The sequence below is a fragment of the Podarcis filfolensis genome, assembly GCF_964270895.1.
Source record: "Podarcis filfolensis genome assembly, chromosome: 2".
NCBI classification, from domain to species: domain Eukaryota; kingdom Metazoa; phylum Chordata; class Lepidosauria; order Squamata; family Lacertidae; genus Podarcis; species Podarcis filfolensis.
The window spans coordinates 89,032,599-89,054,210 of NC_139605.1; the positions used below are offsets into that span (position 1 = coordinate 89,032,599).

The following is a 21,612-nucleotide window of genomic DNA, read 5'->3' on the forward strand; positions in this document are numbered from 1 at the left end:
TTAGTGGTAAGGCCTGAAGAGGGCCCATTTTGGGAGTGCTCTCCAAATGCATGATTCAACCTGCTGTCCTCAGACGGCATTATGTGTGCAGCTGCACATATTCATATCATTTATTATCCTGCCCATCCCTAGAGACGGGATCTCTGAATCCCTCTCCCATCCTCCAAAGGGAAATAGAGAGATTCTTGTCCTAGGTAACATAAGCAAGGAATTAAGAAGGATTGAACAAGCCACCCTACCATAGATAATGGTTATGTCCATGGCTTTTTTGTGATTCTGTTTTCTCATATGGCATCTTTTTGTTCTTTGTGCTCTGTAACAAAGTGCCAGGATTTGTGCTTGCTTTTGTATGCTGAAAGTGCATTAATATCAGCACCTAGGGGCAGAATGGAAGTACAGTGCAACATCAATGATAACTAGGGGCAGGGGTGAGAACAACACACGTGTTTCCATCCAGAGAGGAGACACATGCAAAGGCAGAACCCACGGGTGTCTGCTCCTAAGTACAAAGTTTTTGCTTGATGGTGTACTGTCATCTTCAGGCTGTAGTTCTGATCCAATGTAGATAAAATACGCATTGCAGCAAAACGAAAGGGAATTAACACACTTGGGGAAGGATTTAATTAAAGAGACCCATGCCAATGTTGGCTTTCATTACTTTGTTGCCTTTGCAACCAGGATGAAGAGATGCTCAACCAGATCCAAAGCACCATCCTGCAAGTTCAGGATGACTGTGAGAAGCTGAACGCCACTGCAGGCACTCTTGTAGAAGATCATCGCCAGAAGCAGAAGGAGATAAGTGTAGGTGATCTTGACGCCAGGTTAGAGGGTCAAATGACATGGGACATTCCCAGTGTTGTTGCTTCACAAGGATTTGGTGGTGCTTCCTCCAGGAGGAAGCAGCTGGCTCTCCTCCCTCTGCTTAAGCAAGTGCAAAGCAGGTGACTGAGGCCATGAGACTATAGTGGTGGTAGCAGTACTGGATATCCAGCTGGGTTTGTTGGCATTTGGTCCAAGCAAATACAAATCAATCAGCATCAGCAAATCACCTCTTACAGCAGATGTGTCAACATTTGGTATTTGGGCGGGGGCGGCAGCCTGTTCACCAGGGGCCATCATGTTCCCTGCCACCCAGACCCCTCATGGGAGAACCAGCTGTATAATAAGCCACCAAGTAGCTGCCAGCCAGATTGTCCAAAGAAAAAGGTGTGATGCTAAGATGTGCAGTATCTTGGCTCCTTGCTGCTGTTGAAAACAACTTTGTTTTTTCTTACAAGTGACTAAGAGTTCTACCTGATGTTCACTAAACTTTGGTAGGGTTCCCAGGGGCCCCATCAAATCACCCTGTTGCCCTCCTTGGCAAGTAAGCATCCTCCCACCCCCACTCTGCCCCCAGTATCGATTCCCAAAATGTTGAGCTAGTTGACCTAAAGCATGCTTTGTCAATACACTAGCCTACAGTCTGTTATCACTCATGAGATAGAAGCACAAGACGGCTCACTTTGGAATGACAGTTGTGTGATTTGCAGTATTTGGATGCAATGAGACCTTGCAGAACATGTGCTAGTAAATGAATATATATATATAATTTTAAATAAAAGTGTAGTGGGAATGAAGAACTCTGTAGCCTTCCAGATGATGTTGGACTACAAACAACTCCCATCATCTCTGATCATAGGCCATGCTGCCTGGGACTGATGGGAGATGAAGTTGGAAACATCTGAAGGGCACCAGATTCCTCTGCCCTGCTGAGTAGGAATGTGAGTCTCTGGGTAACCACCTTTGATTACTTTGCTTTGTGTTCTTTACAGATGTTGTTCAAGTCCTTGGAGAGACTAGAAAATGTAAAAGCGGACAAAGACAGCCTTGTGATGGAAATCGATGTGGTGAGTTGTACTTGATAACACATCACAGTTGTCCCATGCGCATCGAGCCATGGCTTGGTGCTCCTGCATAAGCTCTGCTTGCAGAGGGAGCTAGCGTATGAAGTAGATGGGGCCTGGATTCTGCTCCCAGCTCTGCAGCCAACCTGCAGGGCAGTCATTAGCAGTTTGAACAGGGATTCTGGTGCTTGCCATCCTTATAGATTGGAGGGAGATGCTCTCTGGACATGCACACTCAGAGCTACTGATGGGAAGGGCCGGGGGTGTTCTTTGCAATACAGATCCTACCAGAGATATGCCCCCATCTTTCCCCCTACTTTTCCAGAAAGCAGATAAGGCTGCCCTTGCTGCGAAGGTCAGCCGTAGCCAGTTCGATGCCACCACGGAGCAGTTGCATAAGATGATGCAGGAGCTGTTGAACAAGATGGCTGGGCAAGAACAAGATTGGCAGAAGATGCTTGACAAACTCTTGATTGAAATGGACTCCAAGGTAAGCAAGGCTCTTGCCTTGCCCATGATTCACAGCCAGGCCAATGAGGGCATCCCAAAGTGTCGAGAGCTTCCCATGTTTGTGGTTCAGTGCTGTGGAATGTGGCTGGGAGTACCCAGTGACTCATGCAGAAGCACATCCCTTTCTGCCCTGTTCCCAACACTTACTGTAAGTGGTTATGCTGGTAAGCCAGCCATGCATGTCTCATTGCTCGTGCCTGTCCCTGCCAATCAGGTGAGCCAGGGTAGGCTGAAGGGTAGGAATACGCATGATTCCTGCCTCTAAATACTGGCTTCTAGTTTGTTTCTGGACACAATTTGAAATGCCAGCTTTTACCAGTAAATATCTTTAAACAGGATGAATGAAGTAGGGATGGACAGGCCATCCTGGTCTAATTGCCAACCAATGTGTGTTTTACATGTGTTCACTCGTGGGTCCCATTCTATCCCATTTTTGCATCAATCTTTTTAATGCATATTTTTTATTTTTTTTCTGTTTCATGTGTTTGATCACATAAAATACATATTTGTGTATGAACTTTGTCCTTAAATACACATTTTTGAATGCATTTTAGTATTTTTATTATCTTTTACCTGAGAACTATATTGCAAAAATAATAAGGGTGCAAAAAGTGGAGGATAATTGTGTTCTAATCTGCTGTCCAGGAATGCAGACCAGGTCACTTGAACATGACAGGCCAAATGAAATAGTTGGGCATCCCTAGGCCGAAGGCTTGCATTCTTCTATAGAAACCTGCCTGTTCATACCAATTGTCATCTGAGGCTCTTCTCTGCTAGCCTGCCTTCAGAACCTGCACCTTTTTCTTCTTTCCCTTTTAAGTTTCTTTTAATTTAAACATACAAAGCATATGAACATTTCCAGTCTTTATACACAATACACTTACCTTAAATGTTCTAACTCACTCCCTCTCTAAAACAATGCAGTGTAAGTTAATATGCGTTTTTGTATGCTAATATTGCCATCCAGCCATTAATTATTTAATATAGCTTTTATGGTCTTTCATGCTGTTTTCAAAGTATCTCATTTTCAGCAGTGAGAAAGCGTTAAATGACCCTCAGTTAAATCTTTGCTTCATTTAATTGGTAAAGGGGGAACAAAATATTTCAATTTGTTCTTCTGTCTCTCCACACTCCCCTGCCCATCACAGGGTCTACCATGTGGTGGCACCTCGCCTTTTGAAACGCTCTCCCGGGGTATCTCCTCCATATCTAGGCCTTTACCACTTAGGCACTGATTAATGACTATGCCATTTTCCCAGCTTATGTTGAAATGGATGCACGACTTTTCTGCTGTAAGTTGCCTTGAACACCAGAAAGGTGGGCTGAACAATATTTTGAATGGCAGTGACTCACTTAATGGGGCAGAGTTGCAGCTCAGTGCCTTGAACGCACAGCTCTCTTCAGAACCATTCTGTCCCTTTCTGTGCAGCTGGACCGCTTGGAACTGGACCCCTTCCGACAGCAGCTGGAGGAGCGCTGGAAGGATATCCGGAAACAGCTGAAGGAGAGGATGCCACAAGAAATAGGAGACGAAGCTGCTGGGATCAGGAGGTAAGAAGGTCTGAAGACAGACAATTCTTATCTTCTGGTAGACGTATGATAACAGTGGGCAGATGTCAAGCTAAATCTGATGCATGTTGCCACACATGTCTCACGTTTGTGGGTGTGGTGTGAAAACGAAAGCCTCCAGCATGCCAATGCATACTGCCTACAACATGCTCCTTGGAACCGTGTGCTGGTTTTATAGTTGAAGGGTCTTAAGTAGAGGAGCAGAATGCTGAGACACTGCCTGTCAGGATAAGATGTGTTGGATGGACCATGGCCCTTTGGCCTGGCCTGACCTCAGCACACTTTGTATATCTAGTATGAGTTCCTGAAAGAAAGGACTTTGGAGTAGCTTGCATCCTAACCTAGCACTTTGAAGAGAATGGTTATTCTCCAGCAAGCTGGGGTGCATACGTCCTACTTCTCTACTGCACTCTTTGGGCTCCGGGTATTTGTTTTTGACACTTACGCTGGGAACAGTGAGCCCTGTTCCAACACCGAAAGCCTTGCCAAAGATGCTTTCTCTACACCAGGTAGGCAACCTAAGGCCCGTGGGCCAGATGCAGCCCAATCGCCTTCTCAATCCGGCCCACGGACGGTCCAGGAATCAGCGTGTTTTTACATGAGTAGACTCTGTCCTTTTATTTAAAATGCATCTCTGGTTTACTTGTGGGGCCTGCCTGGTGTTTTTACATGAGTAGAATGTGTGCTTTTATTTAAAATGCATCACTAGGTTATTTGTGGGGCAAAGGAATTTGTTCATATTTTTTCTCAAAATACAGTCCGGCCCACCACATGGTCTGAGGGACGGTGGACCGGCCCATGGCTGAAAAAGGTTGCTGACCCCTGCTCTACACCATCCTTGGCTTTTCTTAGTTCTCTCTGCTCAAGCTCTTTTCAGAAGTGTTTGCTGCTTCTAGGCATAGTTAGCAGTTTGTGAAACAATACACCCTTGGCTTGAAGGAGTATACCTTGCCTACCTGCCTATATATCTATTCTCCCATGCCATTAGGTTGCCTAGAAACCTCTGCTTTCAAAGAGTAGAAATTATGATTTGGGGGGGTGCTTAAAAAAAAACTGCTTTGGAAGACTGGAATCCTTTCACGTTTACTATTGCAGTATGATTAGAGTAGGCCTGGGGTCAAGTGTGTCCCTCCAAGCCTCTCTGTCTTACTCTCTTTACTCTCCCCAGAGTACACCCTCTCTTCTCCCTGGTTCCAGGCAAGTCAAAGGAGTGGTGGAATTGATAGCTCAGTTAGTTAGAGTATGGTGCTAATAACACCTAGGTTGCAGGTTCAATCCCCCTATGGGACAGTGGCATATTCCTGCATTGCAGGGGGTTGGACTAAGTCATGGGTAGGCAAACTAAGTCTCAGGGGCCGGATCCAGCCCAATCGCCTTCTAAATCTGGCCCACGGACAGTCCAGGAATCAGCGTGTTTTTACATTAGTAGAACGTGTGCTTTTATTTAAAATGGATCTCTGGGTTATTTGTGGGGCATAGGCATTTGTTCATTCCCCCCCAAAAAATATGGTCTGGCCCCCCCACAAGGTCTGAGGGACAGTGGACTGGCCCCCTGCTGAAAAAGTTTGCTGACCCCTGGACTAAATGACCCTCAGGGTCCCTTCCAACGCTACAGTTCTATGATTCAGCCCCCCCCTCAAAGTTTGCTGGTCCTCCCTCAGTGTTTTTGCAATGCATTTCTCCAGTAAAACACACACACACACACACACACACACACAAAATTGTGTATGTTAGAGTACAAAAATGCATTGTGTTATGGAAAATTGCCAGCAGAAATGTGTGTGTTAGGTAAAATTACATATAATATGCACACCTACAGAGAAACATACACAAAATTGCAAACAATTTTTTTGCCTGGACCTTTCCCCCTTCCCCTTTTTTTAATGCAAACTAATATGGAAAAGGGGCAAACTGAATTTTAAGACTGGAAAAGTGAGAACCCGAAACTGATAATTTTGTTCAGATGGGGTTCTGAATCTTGGATGTTCCCCTGCCTATAGGAATCTCAATCACACTCTGCTGCATAGCTGTGTTTTTTCTTTTGGGTTTTTTTGAAGTCTTTTGGAAGGAGTGGCCCAGTTGGCCAGCTGGCACTCTCTGACCCCTCCACGTTGTTGTCAATGGATGCTCTTTCCTTCACTGCTGCAAGCTGCATCACCCATGTGTCACCACCAGAGGGTGGTGGTGCTTGCGATGCGTGGGGACATGGGGCACAGCTCACTCACCTCGAAGAAGGGAGAGCGAATAGGCTCAGCGATGGAAACTGGCAATTACGAATGCATTCTGCTGGGCGGAGGGTGGTGGCACAGTGAGCAGCCCCCATATACTGTCTGCCCGTTATGTAAGAAGATAGAGACTGGATCCAACAGCCAGGCAGGCCGCCTCCCAGGCCTTGCCCATTGCTTCCCTCCACATCCTTTGACGGAACGAAACAGTGACTGTACTTGAAAGAGTGGAGGAATAAGGCGCCAGCAAATGCTTTCCGACAAGAAGCATGGTATCCCCAGGCGAAGTTGTGTGTGTGCAGTTAATTCCAGCTCTTCCTCCAGGGCGATCTTCAAGGAACAGAGTGGCTTGAAGCTGCTCAAATCCTGCCCCATGCACCAAGTACTCTTTCCCAGCAGTAGCTGGTGGTGTCAATTCCTGACTCATAACCCTGCTCACCTCTGCTTCCTTAATGTCAGTCAGTTGGGATTAGGTAAAGGTGTGTCATGTTTGGGAGGGAAGGATCTCCATAGCTACCTGATCTCCACCAGAGGAATCTGCTTCCCTTGAAGAAGGAAAAGGGGGGTAGGGAATAGAAGTACAGTACAAAGTGCATACAAAGTGCAACCAACGTGCAGTTTTGAAGAGGGGAGTACAGTGGTACCTCGGGGTTAAGAACTTAATTCGTTATGGAGGTCCGTTCTTAACCTGAAACTGTTCTTAACCTGAAGCACCACTTTAGCTAATGGGGCCTCCTGCTGCTGCTGTGCTGCTGCTGCACGATTTCTGTTCTCATCCTGAAGCAAAGTTCTTAACCCGAGGTACTATTTCTGGGTTAGCGGAGCCTGTAACCTGAAGCGTATGTAACCTGAAGCGTATGTAACCTGAAGCGTATGTAACCCGAGGTACCACTGTACTTGTTTTCTAAAGCAGGTTGTTGACGTTCTTTTTAAAAAAACAACTCCCAACGTTGTTTTCGCATGCAATTTGACATTTAGATTTTGAAAATGTGTTGTTCTAAAATATCGAGAATGGTCTCCTGTTGCTCTCTGACAGCTCCCCAGGTGGTCAGTTTTAAATAAGAGGCACCCATGCTGAGCGTTAGGATACCCAAGTTAATTCCACACTGTTATGTTGCTACCCAGGCAGTCAGAAGCTACATAGGAACGGGGTAAGAAGGCAGCAGGTGAATGTGCCTGGCCTGCTTGTGCTGCAGTGTGCGAAAAGTGCCTTCTGCATCTCCTCCTCATCCACGGAGAGATCTATGAGTGCCTGGTGTTACCAAGCACATAAGGAGCTCCCTAGACACACCTTGTGTTGTTGCTTCTTCTTCTGCTGTTGTGAGTCCACAAACCTTTCAACTTCAGGGCATCTCCCCCTTCATGAAAACGTGTGTACAAGCTATCATTTTCCTCTCCTTCGCATGGACCGTTCAGGGAAACATTTGCATATCCTGTATTTCCCCCTCTCCTGGCACCTGCTGTATACTCCCATTGCCGTAATTCCTTCATTTGGCCTAAGCATCTCTTTTTCTACCCAAACAGGAGACTCCTGGCCCATTTCCACTGCATCTCTTGCGACCGACCTTTGGAAATGGTGGTTCCTGGCCCGTAAGTTCATGTGTGGAACTCTTATGGTGCTTGTGTGCTTATGCTGCTGTCCTGGGCTCCTTCGGGAGGAAGGACAGAAAATTAACAATAAATATTTATAGGGGTATGTGGTGGTTTAAAAATAGGTGCAGAACAGGACTTGGAAGCCAGGCGATTTGGATTTGAGTCCTCCTTGCTCAGCCATGATGGGGAAACCACAGCCTCCAACTGGTAGCTTGGGAAAACACATCCCATCAGCCAGCCCAGGGTCCTGCATGGCCTGCCCTTCCGTGACAAGCAGATGTCAGCAGCTGAACCAGGGACGACTTCCTTGTCCTGTAGCTGCTTCGTTCTCCCACCCCTCCCTTTGCTTAACCTGCCTGCTTATTGTCTTGGCAGACACATCACTACACTCCCTGCTGTGCCAGGTTTACCTGCTCACCAATCCCTCCGGCCATACATGGTTTATGAATTGGAACAAATCAGGCAGCTGAACCGCAGGTACGCAGAGGACAAGGGGCTTCGGAGGGTTTTTTTTCCTGGTTCCTAGCTTGTGTGTATTTTAAGAGGCAGGTCAGGTGGGAATTGGACAGGGCACAGATTTGGAAATAGGGGGCCTGCTGGGGAGAATGAAACTGAGAAGAGAGCAGATGCAAAGTGCCTCTGGCCTTGGTGATATTGCTATCATTCTGTTGGGGGAAGGCAGGAGTGGCAGGGAAATAGCTTGCAGCCCAAATACTCCTACCTAGCAAAACAAGATTTTTCACTGACAGGTTGGACAGAGGGAGCTCCCCCATTTCCTCTGCCCCATTTGCATGTGACAAGAATGGGGCAATCGTTTCAGTAAATTGGTGAGGCTTTTCCTGGCAGCTAGTGGATGCCATTGTTTGTTTCCTACAGTTCTCTTGCAAACAATATTCTGTCACCGTGTAGCAGAAAATTACAGTAGCATCTGTTAACCAGAGGCTAGAAGAAAGAGCCCCAGTGCCAAAGTTAGGAAGCTGGTGATGGAAGGGGGGCAGGGACATAAGGGGGTAGGTGGGAGTAAATCCCTCCCTTTCCTCCAACCATCCCTCTCAAAAATTGGCTGAAAGTTTCCTTTGGGCAATCTCTCAACACATCCTTAGATAGAAGTGTCACTGGATGGGGCAGTAGACCTCAGCAACCCCTCCATTTGTTACACCCAGAGGATCTTCTGTAGAAAATGTGTCCCACTGAACATGTGTCCTTTGCTTTTTAGATTCTTCATAGCTGTCACTTTGAGTGAACCTGGTTAGGGCCTCCCGGGTAGCATAAGGTAAAGGTAAAGGTACCCCTGCCCGTACAGGCCAGTCGTGTCCGACTCTAGGGTTGTGCACCCATCTCACTTAAGAGGCCGAGGGCCAGCGCTGTCCGGAGACACTTCCGGGTCACATGGCCAGCGTGCCGAAGGTGCTCTGGTGAGCCGGCACCAGAGTAGCACACGGAAACGCCGTTTACGTAAATGTTCTCACTAATTCCTGCTTTCTCACAAAAGGAGTGTAAAATGCGGGCAAGCCATGCTGGAAGCAACAGCCCTGCTTAACAGTATGATTTCTCTTTTCCGTTCTCTTTCTGTGGCTGTTTGCCGTCTCCTTGCTCTCTGGCTTGTGCTGCTGCACCCCACCTTTCCCCTTCCCATCCTATTGTACCCCACCCTAGTCTGAAGTTAGGACCTGGTGTTCGTTTTGACGCACTGGAGAAGAGTGCGAGTCTCAATAAGCTGCGCCGCATCCATTCCAAGATGCTCATGGATATACAGAAGGTGCAGAGCCATTACAGTGGTGGAGCAGCGAAGGTCAACGCTCAGATGATCAGGGAGATGCTGCAGGCCCAGTGTCTTGGCTCAACCCCGTATGGCAAACGGTAGGAGAAAAGGTCTCGAGCAGTTGAAGTTCATAGCTCCAAAGCAACGAGAAGCAAAGTAGGTCTGGCACTCAGTTTGAAGGCACCCGGGACAGATCAACCTCCACGCCCCACCCAATTGCAGCTTCCTGGCCTCACCCACCGTACCCCACTTCTGCCGCCACACCCCAGTTTTTGCCAAACCTGGTACGACCAGGGTGCTCCTCTGAGTGTTGCTCCCCCAGGGGAAAACCAAGCAGAAGCCAGCACACAGGAACACCCTGGCTCTTGCCAAACTTGGCAGGAGCCAGGGCATTCACCCAAATATTGCTGCTTCCTTGGCTTCTCCACCTGGAGGCGGGGAAGACGAGCAGCAAAGCTGCACACTGGAATGCCTTCTCCTCGGTGGCAGAAGTGGTGGAGAGGGCAGAGTGCTGCCTCTTGCACTTCCACCACCTGAGGCAGGCGCTGTTCCCTGCATCACGGGCGAGCCGGCTCTGGGTGGTTGCTGTATCAGCCTCCATTTTATTATCCCAGAATGAGTCTGGAGGAATAAAAGATGTTGGTGGCTCAGGCCACTTTGCTCAGTGCTTCTTTGATGAGTATGGAGTTGGGTAAGCTACATTTAAAAAATCAAAAGGGGAGGGCAGCAGAGTCAGCTCCAGTGGGCTTTCTGGGGGTTCTGGGCCCAGACATTTACCCCATCATTTCAGGTGCTGATGCTGGACTTGAAGTAATGCTTCATTACGCAGCCATCCTAGGGATTTCAAGGCATGGACACAACAGAACTCCACCACCTGTTCAGAAATCCCTGAAAGTCAGATTTATGAAACAGTCATTAATACCTAGCTAAATCTCTGGGTCGAGCTCCTAGTTAATTCTTTTTATCCAGGTGGATATTCCAAATAGGGTGTGAACAATATCAGCTTTGCAAGAAATCAGCCACAAGAAGAGTAGGAACAGCTAACTATTTGCTGAGCCTTCTCACTTACCAATGTGGAACTTCTTCACTTTGTTTCACACATGGGTGAAAATTCCTATACACAGAAGCCACTTTTTGGAACAAGTTTCTGTGTGGTAAGAAGCCACAAACTCCTCACATGCTCTTAGTCTTATCTCACTGGATACCTGGCATGCAGGATTTATGCAGATTCTTATGCAGAACCAACTTCAGTGAAGGAATTTCGTCATGCCTGAAGCAACCCCTTAAGGTGCTTCCCCTTAGCGTACATATAGCTCTGTGAATGGAAAGAATGCACATATTTAGTGGTCAGACTTGCTGCTGCTGCTGCTGCACGGTAATAAAATCTGGAATTCCAAAGCAAACTCTGAGCTTGAGATGTCTGTTGAACAAGTCAGACCTGACTGTTACAGCTTCACAATATATTTACTGCAGGCTGACTCCTTTACCTGCAGAACCAAAGAAGTAACATGCAAACAAACATTAACCTTGTACTGCAGGTCAGGTATGCCACCCCAGTTCCCAACAGCAAAGTTCCACCAAGACTTCAGAAACCCCTCCCGTCAAAACTGGCCATGTAGCTTGCATTTTTATTTCTGCTTCATTGTTAGCTTGCTAGTTGCTGCTAGTTGCTGCTCCCCCTATTGCTTCCATGCCTGAAATTCTACTTTCTGTCTAGGAAGCTCCCTCCTTGTCTACATGCTGACTTGTGACAAGATTTACTCTTTCATTCTGGTTTTTTTTTTTTGTGTGTGTGTGTGTTGCTGCTTGATGAAGTGCAGGCCAGGGAGACAAAGCCAGGAACAGGTTGTTGTTGTGCACTGAGTATGCACCTAATATTTCAGTTTCCCCTTCCACCATGACCTCTCTGGAGCAGCTTAGTGTTTTCTGCTTTATTTGGGAAATGAATCAGTTTTGACATTCTGAAAATGTTCAGTGTAATTGTGAGTGGTGTTTTGTGGGACAATTAAGGACAGCGGTGCTAAATTGTGACAAAGAAATGTAAACCCACCCACCCCCAAAAGTGCTTTCTGAAGTTAGCATTTCAAAATATCCTTGGGCAGGACTTGACCCTAGACAACTTGGGAGTGGCATTTGGCTTGCTCTCTCATATTTATCTTATTTACTTGTCTGTTTCCTCCTTTATCCCTCCAAAAAGAGACTCAAGGTAGCTGCTAAAGTGTACCATGAAAAATCAAGCACAGCATTACTGTGCCATATTACACATATACACTCAACGCAAGCCCCACTGAGTTCAATGGGGCTTACTGTGGAGTAAGCAAGTGTAGGATTGCAACCTAATATTTTTTTAACATTCGGCACCGAAACCAAATTACTATTGCACCTGGAAAGAAGACCTTTCCTATTCCTTTTAACCTCTCTGCAGCCACAACAGAAGGTGGTGCCACAGACCTTCCACCTTGCTCATTTCCCGTTCCCTTCTTGACCACCTTCTCCCCAGCTATAACGTCCAAAAGGGAAGTCCTGCCTGGTCTAGCTCAAGGGTAGCCTCCAGAAGAAGCTGGACTCCAACTTCCTTCAGCCCCAGCCAACATGGCCTTTAATGGAGCTGCAGGCCAACAGCATCCTGTTGGTTATCATAGTCTAGCTAGTAAGCCATGGATGTTGCTGATGGGTGGGATCCCCAGTTGGGTAAGAGGACAGGGTGGGTGGGTGCTGTACTTTTATGAGCTGCTTAGAAGACGGGATTTCCACATGCAAGGCTTATCGGCTGAGATTCTCGTCTTCTGCACAGCTTAAAGATGTGGTAGCCCACCCTGGTCCCCCTTTTCACCTGGCCACTGTAGTGAAGCGAGAAAATAAAGAATAAGGCAGGAGGAGTTGTGGCTGTGTGTTGGGACAGCTGGTCTGTTAAAGAATTGGTGCAGCATGGAGAAGCAAAGCCAGCACTAGCAGTTGGATGAGTATACAGATTTTGTCACAATCCCCCAGGTACCCATGTATGGTTTGGGGTGTTGTCCTCCAGAAACCAGGTTAGTGTAGTCAGTTCAGCTTCAGACTCAGTGGTAGTGGAGAGCAAGGAGAGAAAGCACCTGTGCCTTTGACAGTTGTGTAAAAGATGGTGCAGTATGTGTTACAAGCTATACTTGCTGAAACTCCACGTCCTACAAACCATTCAAGGTTCTTTTGCATTTGGGTCCCTTACACACTGGGTTTTCCCACTTTGACCTGTTGACCCTTGATTCCTAACAGCGACAGGCTTGCTGATATGTCAGACTTCAGCTACATAAGCGTTCCTCGGCACTGCGGAGGCAGCCACACCCTCACTTACCCATACCGACGTTACGGACGGCTGCAGCAGTTTGCACAGCCTATGGCACCAGTCCAACCGGACGAAAACGCCATGTTGGCTGTGATGAAGGTAATAAGAACTGGGGGTGGGGAGGAAGACGGAAGGTGGGGCATGGAAGTCAGGCTGGACTCACAGCTGACCTGTAGGTTTTGGAGCCTACAAGGGATGCACAGGCCTGCACTTGCTTTGCATGATCCACTTCACATAAGAGGGAGAAATTCAGTCTGGATTGCACTATTTGCTCATCCTCTGTCCATTTGGTTTCTTCACATGTAACTTTGAAACTCATCAAATTGATTAGATTTTTTTAAAAAAGAAAACACTACTGCACCTTGCATTGGATGATCCCTAGCACTAGTAATAACACAGAGAAAAACTTCCCTCAATCAGTTTTGGCAATACTATGCCCAATTTTATAAACCTCAGGCATGTTTTTCCTGGTCTGCTCCCTGCCCTCCCAAAAAGCCCCAGTGCTTTCTTTTGTTGCAAGGGAAGTTCTGCAGCCCCTTGGTTTCCTGCACCTTTTCCACCTCTACAATATCCTTTTGGAGATGTGGCAGCCATACTTCTACATAGCATCTCAACTAGATTGATATGAAGGCCCTGTGATATCTACAGGTTTGTTTCCAGTCTCTTCCCTATTAATCCCTAGTAAGGAATTTGCCTCCTTCGCATCTGCCATAAACTGGGTTGACATTGAGCTTTTTCTTCCAAGATCCGGAGACCTCTTCCATGTCACCACCAGTTCAGGCTGATCAAACTATATCTGAAGTTGGGATTACTTTTACTTTTGCCCCAAGGTGCATCTTTATGTACACTGAGGTTCCACCTCCCATTTTGTTGCCTACCTACCCCATTTGGAAAGATCCTTTTGCCTCAGCCCATAAGGAGGTTGACCCTCTGCCACCTGCACACACAGTACCTGCGTGCATCTGTGCCTGTGGAGAGCCTATTCCCACACTGTCTGAATGTGTGAATAGAGGGTGAGGGAGCATTTCCTTCCTGCTTGCTGCCAGCAGGAGACATGACTATGGTTGTCAATGGAAAGGGCCCCAGAACCCCATTCCCTTGTCATTTTTAACATGGGGGAGAGGGCTTATATGAACTTCCTACTGAACTTAATAGTCAGGCAGGTTCATATAGGAAACTGAAGAGAAACAAATTTTACTGCTCTTGATCTTAAGAGAAACCACATACTTTCTTTTTCCTGACCATGGCCGAACCCTTCTTTCAGTATTATAGAGACTTTCCTTCCCTTCATAAACTTGCGCTCATTCACATAGGCTGTTTGCTACTATTTTCTGCTAATTTATTTTAGTAGAAACTGAAACGGGCCAATTTTAGGTTTCCATTTCAAGGCTCTTCTACTCTTGCATGTGGGCAGGGGACACACATTTAAGCTGGTTTTCAGAAACGCAAATGTTATAAAACCCAACCCCACAATTCTGCGTGCTGTGTAAAGGCTGAGTACTGGAACGGCAACAATAAATGGAAGGCAACACAATTATTGGTCTGGACACACTTGTTGACCTTGAGGAAGTTGCTGTATAGGCTTATTTCAGACCCTGCAAAAAGGGAATAATGTATTATCTAAATGAGAATGAGAACAAGATCACCGTGTGTAGAAAATGCTCCTTTCTAGCTGACATTACAATTTTCTCTTAATGGCAGGACTAATGGCTTGGTATTGTTCCTGTGATACACATTTCACCTGCCACCAGCTTATCTCTCTCTGAATTATGTAACATAAAGATAACTGAAAAACAAATTTCCTTTTGACCACTCTCTCCTGATTTCTTTTTTTATTATCTTTTGTTAGCAAAAAGTTAATTTAGATTGCAAAATGTTTTGTTCATCCTTGCTAGCTCAAACCAGTGCTAGTTCTAGGCCAGTATCCCAGCTCTCATAGTGCTTGTTGCTAGAAGCCATGCAAGAAATGCAATGACTAAACGGTTTGGAGGCTTCTTGTGCATCAGGATACATGTCCTGATTGTGGGGGCTCAAAAAGCCATATATTTGTTTAGTTCCTTTTTTTATCTCAAATGTTCTTCTCCCCCAGATACCCAATCAGATGCCCACCATCCAAAGTGCAGCCTCTATCTTGGTTTCCACAGCCTTGGCCTCCTTTCCTTTCCTTCCATATTTCCCTGACATAAAACATGCACCCCACCTCTCTCCCATGAATGGCACTCAAAATAATTAACCACAAGAAATTAAAACAACTGGAAAGTAAAAATATTGAACAGAATTCTCCCTTCTCCAGCTTTCAATTATCCCCACCACCACCCAAATTTTTTTTGCCCAAGCTCCTCCTCCTGGTTGGAAATTTAAATGCTACACATAAACAATACAGTATTCAAGTAGTCATCCTACCTGTAATCCAAACCTGCATGATGGACCTGCTTTTAATTTAAGACATACGTGTTCATCTTTTATTACCTCTGCTTAGAAAAATGTAAACATATAACTCTCTTGGTCTGACCTTACCATAGTACAGAGCCCAGTACAGTTGTGGGTTACAGACCATTAGTTCCTGTTCTTCTCCCTTTTCTGGGGGCAAAGTATAGATTTCCTCACCAGTGGCTGCAGCTGGGCTCTTTCATTAACTTTTCTAATTCTTGAGGTTTTTAAGACATTATATTGTTGCATTTTTAAGTTGACAACCATGGCGTGTTGGATTTACATGAAAGCTGCCAGTCTAGAAGATGAGAGCTTATCTTCTGCTCGGGCTGAACTCTTACAAATATATGCACTGGGAGACTACTTCGGATGTCAGAGTTTTAAACCAGTAGATGGACACCAATGTGATAAAGGGTTGGGACAAATTCAGCTTAAAATCCAAGTTGCCTGTTACATCATTGACAGTCTGTACAGTGGTACCTCGGGTTACATACGCTTCAGGTTACAGACTCCGCTAACCCAGAAATAGTGCTTCAGGTTAAGAACTTTGCTTCAGGATGAGAACAGAAATTGTGCTCCGGCGGCACGGCAGCAGCAGGAGGCCCCATTAGCTAAAGTGGTGCTTCATGTTAAGAACAGTTTCAGGTTAAGTACGGACCTCCAGAACGAATTAAGTACTTAACCCGAGGTACCACTGTATCTGTTTACTGCAGAGCAGGGATTCCAGTGTTTCCCACTCGTTCTCAGTCAATGGAACCACCAACAGGTTGCAACCTAGAGATGAAGTTTCTACCTTTCTAACCTCCTTGGTAGAGTACGGCAGCCTTCTGCAACAATGTATGCCCTCCAGATGTTTTTGGACTCCCATCTCCCATCAGCTGCAGTCATAATGGCTAGTGGTTAGGGTTGATGGGAGTTGTAGTCCGACAAAATCTGGAGGTTGGAGGTAACATGCAAATAGGTGTGAGTGGACAACAGGACTAAGGAAGAGATGGGCAGGGAAGTTGTCACTGGATCAGGGAATCTAAAAGGCAAACCAGGGATCACTAGGTTCCAGCCTGGCCACCCTACTGTCAAAGTGAGAAAGCTTTTCAAGCTCCACCGTAAGTGTTGAGACTGATGGAGTGAAACTGCAGGACTGGCTTGTAATGGATTTTTAATGTTTGCCCTTGGGGCTAAATTGAAATCTGCCCTGTGCTTGCATTGATTCCTAGCACGAAGAGGTAGATATACTGGGTCTTGATGGTCATATCTACAAAGGACGGATGGACGCACAACTCCCATCAATAACTGGAAAGGACGGTAAGTGTTATATTCCATGTGCAGATGCTTTGGGTAGATTTTGTTAACCCTTTCATGTTCAGGTTATTAAGTGTTAATATGCAGAGCTGGCTTTACCTTGCATGGAACAATGTGAAACATTTGCCTTGAGCTGCAGAATGCAAAGCCAGCACCGTTTTCCTGCTGCCGGTGATAGGGTGTGATTAACGATAGGGGTGATTAAGGGGGAAAAAGAGCTCTAGTCAATCTCTTGATTGACCCTTACTCCAGTCTCAGAGCTGGGAGATGTACAGCAATTGCCAAATGGTTTGCTGCAGGGATGGGGAACCTGTGACCCTTCAGATGTTCCCGGTCTACCATCTCTATCACCTCTGGCCATTGGCAGGCTGACTTTGGTTGATGGGAGTTGCAGTTGAGCAACATCTTGGCAGATCAGATCGCAGGATCCTCGCCCCTGGTTTTCTGAATAAGCACATCTGTAAGAGACCTGATGCATGTAAAAGGGTGGCTCTTGTTTGGCTTCTTTAAATCACTACATCACTATTTGTATGTGTGTAGCAGAAATACTGAAGTGTCCTTGCACCCTCTGTGCTTCTCCCGCCAGGTGTTTTAAGACCGAGAAACAAGCTCATTCGGTCGTCCTCACAAAGGCATCATCCCACGCTCAGTGACATTGCCAATCTTCCAGCTCGTCCCCACACTGCCAAAGTGTCTTTGCGCAGCATGTCAGGTAAGTTCCGAGCCAGGTCAGGATCCAGAAAAGATGAGACCCACTCAGATAAGATAGTGAGGTTTCCTTAACTTATATACTCATTCTGGGATTAATATAGAATAGGACAGTCCACACAAGTGGAGCGTCTGTGAGACAAACTCTGCTTTTATATTGGTTTTATACTATACCTAGGGCCCCTGCAGACATCCTTTTTATGCGTTCATGTTTATTTGTGCTAATGATGACATTGGCACAATTATATGTGATTTCCGTTATCATTGGCATCTACATTGGACATACAGTTTTGTTTCCAAACGTTGCATGTCCTATAATCTCCTGCTGAAATCTGGTAACTTTTCATGCCCAGAATGTTTAGGGTGGTGATGGATGGTCAAGTTTAAATACACTACTAATCCATTGTTAATTGCAGCTGCAAAAAAAACCCAAAACCCGCTACTCTGGTTGGCCTTAAAACTGTTGTGGCTTTTCCCAAATAATCCTGGGAATTGTAGTTTATAGAGGGAATCTTGTTAAGAGAGCTGTAGTTTGCGCACACTCTTCGCAGAACTATGTTTCCCAGAATCCCTTGAGCAGGGGAGATTTCAGTTAAGCCAGTTTTAAGGCTTTAGAGTGGGTATTTCCTCTGTACATTCTATAGGCCAGTTCCATTGTACATCTTTGCAGATTTTGTGCTCATGGAAGTAGCTTCAAGTCAGAATCATGCAGGTTCCTTAAATTAAAAAAAAAAAGGGCCAGCAAAGGCTTCTAGTGAGAGGACTGTCACTGGTTCACTGATTCTAGGTCTGCTTGCAATCTCCGCGCCTGCCAATCCATCTGTCCATTATAGAGAGCTCCCTTCTGGTAGCACCGTGGTGCTGAACGCTCACATCTGAGATGTAATTGCAAACACAGTCAGTTAGAACAATTGGACTGTGTGCCAGACTGATTGAAGAGCACTGCAGGAAATCATGGAGCTGCTTAGCATAGACCAAGAGCACTGTTTACTTAGCAGCGCACCTAACTTGTGGAAATGTACAGAACCTGTCGGTGAACTTTGCCTGCCCTGTGCGGCGAAGGTGGGGGAAGAGTGGAAGGAGCAAGGCTGAGGGTGAAAGGGAAAGGAAAGAGCCAGTGGCTGCTGGAGAAATTTTAACCACCTGGATAAAATTATCTCTCTGCTCAAAGCCGGCAGTCATTTTGCATATAGGAATGACAAGAAGGGCTTGATGCTAAACCCCATTACACCTCGGCTTGAGGGCTGCTTTACATGTTACAAAATTGGCAGTACACTAAGTGTACCTGTGAAGTATTCTGTAACACATGAAAGGCAAATATACTTTTTTAAACTAAATGTGGGAAAACAAGTATACATTGTGAGAAGACTGGACCGATAAAGGCTCTCCACAGCCTTAAAGGTGTAGGGATGTGGGTGTGTGAGAGAGGGGTGTGTGATGTGTTTCCTTGGGTGGAGTACATATGATGCAGCAGGTATATTCTGTTCTGTGCATAACAATAGAAAAGTTGCTAACAGGATCTGGAAGATCATTCTTCTCCTCTTTAGCAGGAGATATAGAATTGCAAATGCCATATTTCATTTTCCATAGTGACTTCTAGCACTGAAAACTAATCCTGGGGTTAAATGCTTCAGTCAAATTAACCCTGCCTCCATTCAACAACTGACTGTTTGAGATGCTGCTATCTTTTAAAAACCTAGATCAATCGTCACAACCCCATAAGTCTAAAATGTTTGTCAAGGTAAATGGGCCAGTGCGCATAATATGCCAATTTTGTGCATCACTTTCACTTGCAAAATAATTTTAAAAAATAAAATTGGAAGCCTTCAAACTCCATGCAAGGGGGCATGGGTCTTGAGCCTTCTGTTGGTGAAAATTCATGCCTCTAGCAGTCAAAAGTCTGGCTAGGTGAAGCTTCAGGCTTTCTGCATGGGAGCTACATCTTCACTTTTCTAGCAGAACCAAAGCCATGTAAAAAACTAATAAATTTGCCTTCAAGGTCATAGTGCTGGGCGGACCTCTTATCCTCTGCCCTGCTGCTGTCGTGCAAGACAACAAGTGGGAAAGTGCTGCTGCGCTCAGCTCCTACTTTTGGGCTTTCCACAGGTATCTGGTTGGTTACTGTGAGAACAGGATTCTGGATGAAATAAGCTATTGGCCTGATCCAGGAGCCTCTTCTTCCATTCTTAACAAGGTGATCTGAAGCTCTCAAGGCTACTTCCCACATTATAAAATAAGCCGGCACCACCATATATGTCAGGAATTGTGAACCTGGTGCCTGTTGGATGTTACTGGAATACAAACCTCATTATCCCCAACCATGTTAGCTGGGGCAGATGGTAGCTGTAGTCCAGGCACAGGCAAACTTGGCCCTCCAGATGTTTTGAGACTACAATCCCCATCATCCCTGACCACTGGTCCCGTTAGCTAGGGATGGTAGGAGTTGTAGTTCCAAAACATCTGGAGGGCCGCGTTTGCCTATGCCTGCTGTAGTCCAATGGATAAAATATTGGTTAATCAGTTTCTTATACTCATTTCTCATTAATCAATTTCTTATACTCATAATAATTAGTCCATTCCAGTTCTACAATTCTATGATTCTGTCTATGGCTGTTGTTCTGTGTTGCAGCTAAGTCTGCAGGGGACAAATCCACAACCCATTTGCGGATCACGGAAGAGCCTGGAATGCAGGACAGAGAAACCATTGAGCTACGAATGACGATTCCCTCAAGACACTCAGATGAGCAGTCAGCATAAGCAGAGACCCACCAGCTTTGTGCCCCAATGAAAGCATGGTTCTTACAGATGAAAGCAAGGCAATAAAGAGTGAACAAAATATGAAGAAGATCATGCAGACATACTGCTGCCACAGGAACACAGCCTTTTTGCTGTGCTTTGGCTACAGCAGGTGCAGTCTCTGTGGTTCTTCCATACAGTGATGTTCGCATGGGCTGGGCTGGTTCGCATGGGCTGGGCTGGTATGGGCTTGGGACCAAATGTGTTCGGGGGGGGGGTAGCAACATTTCCTTCTGTAGAAACCAGTTTTACTGGGTCAGCGGCCATTCACTTTATTTGTCCAAGGAAATTGGTTCTTCAATACAAATTCTTCTGTTCAAACCAGTTAAAGAGACAGCTGATTTCAAGTCTCAACATCTTCAACTTCCTCCTTTTCCTCTTGTTGTTTCTTATTCCAGAGCCAGGCACACATTGGCCACTGAAATAAAAAAAGACATAGAGGGGCAATCCGGTTTGGGGTCCAGCTAATTGCTGCCCCTGTTGACTTTAGGGAAGGTGGGGGGAAAGATACAAGACTGCAGTGGCTGAGTGGAGCACTGCATGTTGGGCTATGTATTCTTTAGTTGTTGCAGTTTTATTTTAGGAAGTTAATACAGTTGCTTTTGGGTTCAGCACGTATAACTCATGACAAAATTTATCACTCTTACGTTCGTTAATAAATATGGAATTCATAGCTTTCACCAGAGTCAGTAATTCAGATCTGTTTCCAGAGTGGAACTATTTACTGTTCAAAATTTAGATGGCCATTTTTGTTTGTTTTGATGCAATGCACACCAGCAAGGATACCTGTGAGCAAAAAACTAGTTCTCATTAGAGATTGAACATGCTCAGCAGGTTCCTGCTTAAAATGTCTACCTCTTAAACCAATCAGGCCATGCTAATTGGAATGTATGTAGTATGAAAAGATGATATGTGTTCAGTTATTTGGCAACCAATGTAAAATTTAAATGGGTTTATGTTGTTGGCTGGCATGCCGTGGTCATCTTAGTCCTGTGATATGACTGGGCAAGTAAAATAGAAACTTCATACAACCCCAAAATAGCAGAGGAACTGTGGGGAAATATATGTGGGTTTCACAAGGTGAACATTTATTTTCTTCGTCTCAAGTATGGGTTTGAACTGATCAGTGAGTTGAGCAAGCCGCTAACTAAATTCCACTTCTGTGTGGCCAAAACTTTCACCCCCTTGCAAATCTTAAATCATCACTTTGGAATTCCAAAAGCTTTCCAAACCAAATAAGCTTTGGGTGGAAAACATAACATTTGGTTCCCCAGTATGGCTGCGGATCTTTCAGTGCCTAGTTACATCATGCAGAATGCAAGCAGACTGGGAAAATATCACAGGCTGTCTCATAAGACAACAGAAGGGCGATATTGAACTGTTCACGCGGAGGTGCTAACACACAGTAGAATGAGAAGGATATTGGCCGAATTGTTCTTGGAGGTCAGCATGGGTAAGTTACCAAGAACTGTGTTTTAGCAACATATTTGCACCTATTCAGTCTTCCCCTGACAG

General features: G+C 45.6%; 1 protein-coding gene across 3 annotated transcripts in view; it reads left to right on the top strand.

Annotated features, from left to right (window-relative positions):
- QRICH2 (glutamine rich 2) overlaps positions 1-20,775 on the top strand; it is a 41,521-nt gene extending 20,746 nt beyond the window's left edge. For 2 of the 3 annotated variants that reach the window (XM_083597854.1, XM_083597855.1), the window contains 11 exons: positions 679-801; positions 1,812-1,886; positions 2,209-2,373; positions 3,823-3,944; positions 7,712-7,777; positions 8,156-8,257; positions 9,437-9,640; positions 12,795-12,963; positions 16,509-16,596; positions 17,180-17,305; positions 19,931-20,775. In XM_083597854.1, the coding sequence (XP_083453980.1) occupies positions 679-801; positions 1,812-1,886; positions 2,209-2,373; positions 3,823-3,944; positions 7,712-7,777; positions 8,156-8,257; positions 9,437-9,640; positions 12,795-12,963; positions 16,509-16,596; positions 17,180-17,305; positions 19,931-20,058 (1,368 nt within the window). In that variant the 3' untranslated portion in view covers positions 20,059-20,775. The remainder of the gene's footprint in view (positions 1-678; positions 802-1,811; positions 1,887-2,208; positions 2,374-3,822; positions 3,945-7,711; positions 7,778-8,155; positions 8,258-9,436; positions 9,641-12,794; positions 12,964-16,508; positions 16,597-17,179; positions 17,306-19,930) is intronic. The other variant, XM_083597856.1, reaches the window with a different exon arrangement.
- Positions 20,776-21,612: the final 837 nt, after the last annotated feature.